At 37.7% G+C, this 10,900-nt stretch overlaps 1 protein-coding gene across 3 annotated transcripts in view; it reads left to right on the top strand.

Moving 5' to 3' along the window:
- The window catches only part of LOC107669712 (carboxypeptidase M-like), a 46,602-nt gene that overhangs the window by 28,210 nt on the left and 7,492 nt on the right, over window positions 1–10,900 (top strand). For all 3 annotated transcript variants that reach the window (XM_016462081.1, XM_016462080.1, XM_016462082.1), the window contains exons 5-6: window positions 9,146–9,333; window positions 9,591–9,761. In XM_016462081.1, the coding sequence (XP_016317567.1) occupies window positions 9,146–9,333; window positions 9,591–9,761 (359 nt within the window). The remainder of the gene's footprint in view (window positions 1–9,145; window positions 9,334–9,590; window positions 9,762–10,900) is intronic.

The following is a 10,900-nucleotide window of genomic DNA, read 5'->3' on the forward strand; positions in this document are numbered from 1 at the left end:
CGATTACCAGAAAAAATAAAATACACAACTTTTTCTAATTTCTAAAAAAATAAGTAAATAAAATTAAAATTTTATAGGGCCCTATTATTGTATACAAATTAATAAATTAAGTTGTTTTTATGAATTAAATTAATTAGATATGTTTTTGATTAAACCATTAAAATGGAATACAGAAAAATTAAAATAAAATAAAAAAGAAAGTGCAGAATTTGGGCCCTAAGAATGTAATTTTGTTAAACATTTAATAGGCCTAAATTGCTGTTAAATTAAACAAGTTTCATGATTTTAATTAATTAGACATGTTTTTTGTTAAAATGTAATATAATCATCTAGAAAAAAAAAAAACTGAATCCAGAAAAATTAAAACCGAAAAAAAGATTTTGGAAAAAATAAAACCTAGGCTAATTTGGGAAAAATAAAACAGATTTCATAGGGCCCTACAAATATCATGCATCTGAAGCTATAATTTTAATACTAAGCAACAGTGCATATTATATAGGGCCTATTTTAATTTGTTTAAATGGCGCTCACTCGTTTTTGTGAAAGACCCAAGAAGGACCATGCACAGTCACTTTCCACACAGGCACACTTCATGTTTGGTTGAAATAATCCTTAAGCATGTAAATTTATAATTTCCTTCAGTTTAATTTAAATGTGCAATTAAAATAAATAAAAATAAATGTATATTTTAAAGTTTAGAATTAGACAGCCTTGCGTTGTGTAGACAATTGCATAGTGAAAATTACCCCAACGCACCACCTAGTGTCCAACCTACTCTAATACTATTATAACCTGTTTAAATATGAACAAGGGATTTACAACATTAAAGAAATCATTTATTTATAAAAATCTAAAAGATTGGACACAACTATGGGACACGGTCGTGCAGCAGCGAGCAACAGTGAAAGGAACCTCAAGGTTGTAAATGTGTGAAATTGTATAGGGCCTAGTGCTGGGCGGTATGACCAAAAATGTATACCACGGTATTTTTAAAAATTATACCGGTTTCACGGTACATGACGGTATTTTTTTTTCATGCATGACCGGGTGTTAACAATATTTTCTACTGATTGAGAGAGGAAATACTGCAGTATATTGACTTAGAATGCCCTATTTTGTCATGATGAGTGAATATTGTCAAAAAATACTACACTAGATAGTGACTAAACACGACCCCTTTTAATACGTTAACCAGGAGTCACTCTCATTTATAATCGTGGCATCGTCTGGCATGTGATATTAACAGACGAACTACGCTCATATTTATAATTCCAAACAATTAGTAAGCGACAGGTGCTAGGAAACGCTGTTTTGTACTCGTTTATTGACGTGTCGGCTGCGGTGCGGCCAACTGAAAGTGCTGCTTCTCTGCCGCTCACTGCACAGAACAGACGCCGAGAGAGGTGACACTTCTCCGGGAAAGTCAGACCTCGCGCTTGCGGGACAGCACTGGCGAAATCTTCCAACTGAACCATAGCTAAGGTTTATCCAAAAAAGTCGCTAGGTTTGTCAGTATGAATATTCTATGCAAAAAATCCGCTAAAAGGGTCTGAAAGTTGCTAAATCTAGTGCTCGTGTGTGTGAGACGCGGGAGCTGATGGCAGGGGGCGGTGGATATTTGTGGTGGTCAATGTGGATATTGTGGATGAGTTCTTCTGTGTCATCACGTTCTATTAGTTCTACAGCTTCAGTTTCGGAACTTTCACGCTTAGTAACACATACAGCTGTTCCCTCACGACAGTGCAACAGTGAAAAGGGACCCCTTTCAAACAGTGTCGCGTTCCGAACGTTGTTTAAGCGATATACACCGGTATTGCGGTATTTTAAAAATTCATATCATAACAAAAATAAACACCGGTATTCGGTATGAACCGGTATACCGCCCAGCACTAATAGGGCCCCATTCCTGTATTTTGCTTATCACTAAATCCGCCCCTGCTTGGCACTGCCATATCTTTCAATAAAAGATATTTTGAAAAAAACTTTGTTTAGAATATTTCACAAAACAGTCCGTTGTGAAATGAGAAGAACAAAGGAAAAATTTGTCGCTCAGGCACTTAATTAACTTCAGCCATGCATTCTAATGCTCAAACCTTTTGGAAAGCTATGCAAAGTTTTTACATCCACTGACAGAACAATGTCCGAGTTTGACGGTCTTACTCGACATCTTTATCCAACAGCCGTATTGCAAATTTTGTTTGCATTTTAGTAACCTATACATTTATGTATGCATTTAAATCATACTTCAGATTACTCCAGACTCCATCATACTCTGCCATAGCAAGTCTTCATCATGTATTTCTCGTAAACCCATACCTTTGATTTGTCTGTGCGCCAAGTCTGCGAAGAAAAAAAATATACACCACATCACAAGTGGTGAGTAATTGTTTCCTTTGAAAAGTAAGTTAAGAGACAAAAATACACATTCCAATCATGTAAATGGCCTGAAACATACTATATGCAAAGTACTTGAGTTTATACTTTTGGGGACAATTCCTGCGATGGCAAAGCCATTAATCCAGTCTTCAGTGTCACATGATCCTTCAGAGATGATTCTAATGTGCCAGTCTGGTCCCAAAGTACTATTTGTTTTATCAATGTTGAAAACAGAAAACTAAGCTGCTTTGTATATGAACGTTTCTTGTGGAGAAAGAAAGGACATATTTATATATAGCCCCCAAAAAGTTCAATAGTTTATTAAATAAAATCATCCTTGGCATCTAATACAGTAGATTGCTTGGATAATCTCTGTTGTTAGTCTGTGGAAAAAAAAAAACGTTAGCTCTTTGCAGATATGAGTTACAGACCGTAATTAGCAATATCATGTTGTCCTCCTTTAGATTGAGAGGAAATGTTTTTTCTCAAAGGACTAATTGATAGGAAACGGACATTCTGATAAATTCATTTGGGAAGCAGTCTATTTTCAGACGCTGTTGTACTGTGACTATATTTGGTAGCTAATGAAATCCACTCTGTTGTCAGATTTATGTCGAATATGGCAGTACTTTGACCGTCCGATTTAAGAAAAGACAAGTTTTGAGGTTTTAGATTTAGATGGTTAGGGCAATCAAAAGATCCACAGACATTTTGGCCCGGCGTTCCTCATTTTCTCACTGCGGAAAGAAGCGAACACGCACACGAACGGTTGATTTGTCATTGGCGCAAATCAAACTCATCTGAGGTTTTTAACAAAAGTACTATAATTTGATGCCAAAAGCACAGCTGGACTGCAGGAATTTTTCCTCAGGCTGAGTTTGAGAGTCTGCAGTAGAACGCAGCCACTACATCTTGGTTCCATCTTTTACATCTCTCACACACCGTACACATAGAGAGTATTGTTCTTTAAAGGGCAACATGCAATTTCTGCCTCATTTTAATGTACAGGGATAATTATAACTAATCTAGGTTGACTTCCCAAACAGTGTAAACAGCGTGGCTCTGTGGTGCTTTGAAAACTGCTCTAACAAACATTTGCGTTTGTTAGAGCAGTCTGACATGTCAAGCTCTGGCTCTGAACAATGGCAGACAGGGAAGGGTGGGGTGGAATGAGGATCTGGGAATGGGATACTGGCTTACTACTTACTGAGTCCTACACAGTATATACAGTGTCCTGCACATTATTTTAAAACCTGTTAAGAGAAATCGTAATTATTATTGTAGAACTGACGTTTCAAACCTCATCACACTGCATGCAATGGCGTAAAGTATTCTTCTCGGAAATCTAAAGCATTGTTTTGTCATTTTTTAACCAATTTGTATTTTATGTAAATGTATTTGCATAATTTTGAACTTCTGGATGAAAAACTAGTATCTTTGAATGTACACAAATGTAAATATTAAGAACAAATTATTTGAAACTCCACGAGTCGAATGGACGATTTTATTGATACTTTTATGGTGTTGTTTTGTCATATTTGGAATTTGACAGCCCCAGTTCCCATTCACTTCAAGATGTGGAACAACAAGATTCGATAAACAGTGACAGAATTTCTGGTAAGCTATTCCTTTAAGGATCAGTGAAACACACCAGAAATATTTCCATTCTGCACTGATCTCTCCACAGCTACAAAGCACAAAATAAACACTATTAAAAGTCTTTCTCTCAGAGATTAATGCCTCTCACACATCCAGACACCCCTGATACTCCTCCAAATTATACTGACAGACCTTGAGTGCAGGCTGACAAAGATTTTATGGCTGCATGTGTGCATGCTTAGAAATCTAACTGTGTGGCAAGGAATGTGTGTGTAAAGTTCCACTGATTTCTAGTTTCAGAATCCTGAAAACACCATGATAGATCAACTCCAGGCTGTCATTACATATAAACAGTGGTTGAAGGAAAGTAAACCCTATCGGGTTTACCTCCTTTATCACTCTATATATCTTAGATGGAGCAATGTGTCTTTTTAGACTGACCCAGGATGAGCTACCCTAACAAAATCCTGAGCTCGTAAAAGAGAAATGGCCAACATTAGTCACAGGTACAGAATATAGACAAGAGCGATAAGCCTGCAGCGATCTGTTCTGCCCCATCAAACTAACAGCTCCCCACTAATGGAAACCTCAAAAGCTCTTTTAGACAAATACTTAATAGAGCCAAAAGCTGCTAATCAACCATTTTTACGCCCGAATCTGTTTCACGTCACTTCGATCAGCTTAAGCATCCACCGTGATTTAGATTCGAGGGTCTTAAGAGAGGAATCGGGTGTCTGGATGAGGCCGGCAATCAGCGAAAGAAAACAACCCAAGGCCAATCCGATCCAGAGACACAAGAGAATCTGAGTGGATTAATGTGCTGCTTAATCTGTTTTCAAAAATCTTTCAAACAAGTTGAAGAGCTCCAATATTTGTGAGAGAACCTGGCATAAACAAGCTCGTCTCTGCCATTGATGAGAGTGCAGGCCAGCTTTTAAAGACTTTTATTATTATATTATTATTATTACTATATTGTGAAAGCAGGAAGAAACAGCTCTGTGTTTAAACGTCAGCGAAATGTGGCACACACACACACACACACACACACACACACATAAAGTTTATTGCGCCTGGGTTGGTTTTATATGCGTTTTGATGTCGACCACCCAGGGAGACTTGACTATTGAACCTCAAAACCTCTGTACAAAACCCAACCAAAACAAGTAAACCTGTTTGTTTGTTTTAATCTATTGTCATTAGCCTCTGAGCTGCATTAGACTATGACGTTGTGCAACTCTTAATTTGGATTGCTGTTTGTCACAATGGACCTTGTACAGTACAATTGTAAACTTTTTATGAGAGGGTTTTTTAGTTGCGAGCACACACACACATATATATATTTGTTGTAAAAGGTGTAAAATTAAAAAAATGAATTAGGAAAACCTTTTTATTTTGTTTTATTTTTAAATAGCTATATTGATATTTCAGCATGTGTTCCTGCATCCAGATGTGTTGGTTTAGCTCTGATGCATTTGTTGACCAAGAGAGACTGTTTAAGAGCACTTCAAAGTGTTGCAACAGTAAGCAGATAGGAATCCCTGAGGGATACACTTCTGTTCTGCTCCACCCGACGGCATCACGGCGAACACACTAATCCACCCGCACAAATTTAGACCTGTCAGCGCGAGCTAATGCGAACGGCTGTCACCGGCCCGTTAGTTTGCTGGTTAACTTTTTGATGTTCTTCATCCTTTAAGATTTTGGTGTCAGTACAGATTCAGGCTGCAAAAAGAATCATGTTATTTGTTGCGAATGTTTGAAAGAAATTGGTATGTAATGGGGTATTGAAAGTAGAGTCAACATCACTAAACAGTGTTTTTGGGTTCTGTTAATCATGAATTATTTAAAAAAAAAAGAGCCTGTTTAATTGTGAGTGTCTGAAAGAAAAATACAATTCTGACTGTTTTGGGGTTGTCATCATAAGCTGACAATGTGCTTTGTTCCCTGTTGATGACTAGATAAGAATTATTTGTTTGTAATAAGTAGGCCACTTCAAACAATGTCATTCGCAAAACTGAACACATCCCATATCCCTTGTATGTTCACTTATGAAACGTTTTGCTAATTTCTATTGTCAGTGTAACACATTTTACTCCTAAATCAGCATTGAAAATTACAGAACAAGATCTGTGTGCTCATGCTAATGATTTTGCTTAAGTAGGGGTAGGGGTGCTCCGATTGATCGGCTACCGATCACTATCGGCCGATAATCACGTTGGGATGATTGATCGGCGGTCTCTAAAAAGGCCGATCTCGCTGCCGTGAGGTTTGGCACGACATGCAGCGGCACCGTCTCAGTCTCTGTCCGGCACGGGTGAAATAATTACAATGCTGAAGGTGAGGTACTCACCTTCATATTTCTTCATTAAATAACTTATAAAATAATTTGAAAACCTTGTGTGAGACGTAATTTCACAAACAGCGTGAGTGAATCACCGCGCGCGCGCTCTCTCAAAATACACAAATGGCTTCAAATCACCACATCGCATCTGTCTATAAGCCAGCTGCATGCTGCACAGTTGACACAGGAATTGTCACTTTCACAATCGAGGCAGTGTCACATCGTCACTAAAGTTTATAAATTGCATTTCTTTTTAATTCTTGTCAGTGTTTAACCATTCAGCGCTCGCGTGCTCTCCTGGAGACCGTACGCTCATGCACACTCGCAGCGCACACACATAATGCCAGGTTCACATTACTCCGTTTGCAGTGCGTATGCGGTGCGTATTTTTTCCGCGCTCATGTTAACAGATTGATAAAGCATGCACACTGCACAAGGTTGCGGTCCAGCAGTGCGGTCCACGAGCGGTGTGTCTGCAGCAGTGCAGAGATCGTTTCCACACCGAGTCTATTGCTGCACTGCGCTGAATTAAAGTGAAAGAGCACTTTTAGATAAGGCAATAATAGATGGCACTTGTGGAGGTAGGAAAAGAAAGTTCTGGTAACACTTTCTATGATGAAGCCCGTATTTATAATACATTATAAGGGTATTCTTAAGGCATTATAATGAATGCATAATGCATTATAAAAAACCTTATATGTTATATCAACTCATGAATAATCATAACAACGGTTATAATACATCATAATACTTACGTATTTGTGGTTATAAGTTTAAGAGTATGATTATTTATAACACACAATGAACACCATATTAAATCTACTTCGTGTTCATTGTGTTATAAATCATCATACTCTTAAAAGCTATAACCACAAATAAGTAAATATTATAATATATTAAAACTGTTCTTATGAATATTCATGAGATGATACATATTATAAGGTTTTTTATAATGCATTATACATTCATTATAATGCCTTAAGAATACCCTTATAATGTATTATAAATATGGGCTTCATAGAAAGTGTTACCAAAGTTCTTTATGAACTGCAGGATTGCTTGTAATAAAGATTTCAATGCAAAAGGAAAGGCAGAGCTGACTATTTCTGTCAATGGTAAGTTTGTGATAACGTAAGAAAAGTACTTTAAATGTTTTGCCACTTGCTTGAGCAACTTAGCCTAATATATAAATGTAGAAGTAAATGCAAAAGTAAAAAGCATTGACTAATGTGTTGCTTATATTTATTGTATTTAAACATGTCTGTGAAAGATTGTATTACTGTACTGTGTAAAAAAAGGACTCCTGTGTGAAAGCTGCTTCCCTTCTCCCATTTTCAAAAATGAAATTGAGGCCCTGAATAAATGTCTAAAAATCCTGATTGGAGTATCACTATAAAAAGTTATAAATGATAAAAAGAAGGCTTTAAAAAGATCGGTATCGGCAGATACTGCTTTATGTGATCGGCCTCAAAAATCCTGATCGGAGCACCCCTAATAATAAGACACATTATTCATTGCATGGCTCTCATTTTCTCAAGACATTTTCAGGTTTCTCCAGAAAAGTTAAATTGAGTTCAAGCTCTGGCTGGGCAACTCAAGGGCATTCACTGAGTTGTCCATAAACCACTCTTGCTGTGTGCTTAGGGTCTTTGTCCTGTTTGAAGGTGAACTTTCTGCCCAGTCTGTAGTTCTGAATGCTCTGGACTAGGTTTTCATTAAGGCTATCTCAATATTTCGCTGCATTGAGCTTTCCTTCTACTCTGACAAGTCCCCCAGTCCCTGTCGCTGAAAAACACCCCCACAGCATGAGGCTGCTACCAGCACACTTTACTTTTGGGATGCTGCTGTACAGGTGATGAGCAGCGCCTGGTTTTCTCTATACATGATACTTGGAACTGAGGTTCATTAGACCAGAAAATCTTGTTTCTCTCAGTCTCGGAGTCCTTAGGTCCTTAAGAATTGAATCTGGCCACACCCCCATGAAGCCCAGATCAGTGGAGTATTGCAGTGATGTTTGTCCTTCTGTACGTTTCCCCCATCTCCATATATGATCATGGAGCTCAACTAGAGTGACCAGCATCTTCTTGGTCATGACTCTAACCAAGACCCTTCTCCATCGACTGCTCAGTTTAGCCAGGAGGCCAGCTCTAGGAAGAGTCCTGATTTTTCCAAACTTCCATTAAAGATAATGTAGGCTACATGCATCTGTCAATCTTCAATGTAGCAGATTTTTTCTGAACTCTTCCCCAGATCTGTCTTGACACAATCCTATCTCTGAGCTCTACAGGAGCTCTTTTGACCCCAGGGCTTGGTTTTTGCTGTGATAGGCATTTTCAGCTGTTAGACCTTTTGTTGAGGGGTGTGTGCCTTTCCAAATCATACACATTTAATTGAATTTGCCACAGGTTAACTTCACTCGAAGTGTAGTAACAAGTACAAGTGATATGAATGTTCCCGAGCTAAATTTCAAGTGTCCTAGAAAAGGGTATGAATACTTGTGCAATGTAATTATTTTCATAAGGCAGTTTAACATAAGGAAGCAACATGAAATGTGAAAAAAGGGGTATGAATACTTTCGCAAGGCACTGTACGTACAATTGTATTGCAACATTTGTGGACAATTAAAATATATGAAGTGAATTAATAAAGCATATTAAAAATACAGTACTACTGCAGAGTGAAATAAGTGGGAAAAAATGTTGAAGTGTGTAATTTCTGTGTTTAATGCTAAAATACTGGTATGAGCCAGAATAATATTCTCAATTATTTGCGAAGAGCTAATTTATTGGGCCTTTTTTTCTGTGAGTAACCGGTCCCCCCCCCCCGCAGGTATAATAAGAACGGGGTGGACTTGAATCGCAATTTTCCGGACTCGTTCGAGGGTAATACCGAGCGGGAAAGGGAGAAGGAGGTCAGCGCCGTGATGGACTGGCTAAAGACAGAAAGTTTTGTCCTCTCAGCTAATCTCCACGGAGGAGCGGTGGTGGCCAGCTATCCCTACGACAACAGCAATGGAGGTCAGTTGCTAATGAAGCTATAGCCATAATGAAGGCATAAATCAATTTCTGAAAGCAGAAAGTTTTTTTATTCTTATTATTCTGAAAAGCAAGTCAAATGATTGTTTGTTGTAACGTCATTATTTAAAAAATAATTAAGGTATTATGCCTTACAAAAAGCATAAAAAACGTTTTAGCACAACTGTCTTAATGATGAACAGTGAATCTGTTGGAATTCTGTCGAGTCTAGCATCATAATGCCATTGACTTCGATTTAGGAAGCGAGCTGCAGGGAAGCCACAGCATCTCCCCCGACGACGACGTGTTTGTCCACCTGGCAAAGACCTACTCCTACAACCACAGAGAAATGCACAACGGAAACAGCTGTTACGATTCGCAGGACTTCACCCACGGCATCACTAACGGATATTACTGGTATCCTCTACCAGGTAAAAGCATCAGCATTGTAAGCATCAGTTTAATAATTGTTCATGACAGTGTGCCTGCAAACATAGCTAATATTTTGATGTAGTAATTGTAACGATTACATTTTTTGTAACATGATTGTAAAGTAGGAAAAATGTAATTAATTTAATGAGACTGAGACATTCAGATTATTTGTTGCTGCGATAGTACCAATTAATAGTTACGTACTATAGGCCTGGGCGATAAAACGGTATCGATATTTATCGACGGTACACATTCTTCAATAACGATATAAAAAATGTTCGATATAGGCACGTGCTATGAGTGACGCAGACAGCACACACAAACATGAACTCATGCTGAATTGAGTGCTGTGCCTGCAGGCGATTGTGAAGAAAAAAAATGTATATTAGTCGAATTTAAAATATTTGCATTTGAATGTTAGGTGTGCGTCAGGGAGCATCATCAGTGGCGCATGAGATGCGGTGATAATGATGTAAGTGACGTTGTTGCATTTTAATGTTTTGTCTAGCCCACGAGATGCGCTGCTGCTGTGTTATGCATTCAAAATATTAGAGAAATATAGAAGCTCAATGCGGAGAAGATCTTGATTAGGTGAAAACCGAAACCAAGCCATTCACACAGATGCATATTCAGCACATTTTTTAGACTAACAAATATGACTGCTGCACTCGCGTCTCACACAAGAGATGTAGCCATGCAAAGTTAGAACAGTTTTAACTTTTAGAAAACACGTCGCGAATTTGTGGAGGTTTATTCCTTTTCACTGCGTCTCATGTTTTTAAATGCAATCTGCGTGATGGGCGATTCTGCTCTTTGTATTAAGCAATGCATAAATACATGATGCTGTTTTGTTCATAATTATGCAATTTACGAAATTATATTTGACTTATATGAGTTCATTTAGATGTAATGCAGGTTTTTGATAGACATTTATTTCCTTGCATTGACAATTTTGACTGTTAAATATTTGTTGTTTGTCTCAATAAATTGGGTTAATTTAAAAATACAGTGGTTAAATAAAATAAATAAAAATATATTGCTGTTTGTTTTACAAAAGGTTATTAAAAATGTAAATAATTATCGATACCGAACGATATGAAACATTATATCGTTGATACATTTTTTAGCTATATCGCCC

The sequence above is a fragment of the Sinocyclocheilus anshuiensis genome, unplaced genomic scaffold, assembly GCF_001515605.1.
Source record: "Sinocyclocheilus anshuiensis isolate Anshui unplaced genomic scaffold, SAMN03320099.WGS_v1.1 scaffold548, whole genome shotgun sequence".
NCBI classification, from domain to species: Eukaryota; Metazoa; Chordata; class Actinopteri; order Cypriniformes; family Cyprinidae; genus Sinocyclocheilus; species Sinocyclocheilus anshuiensis.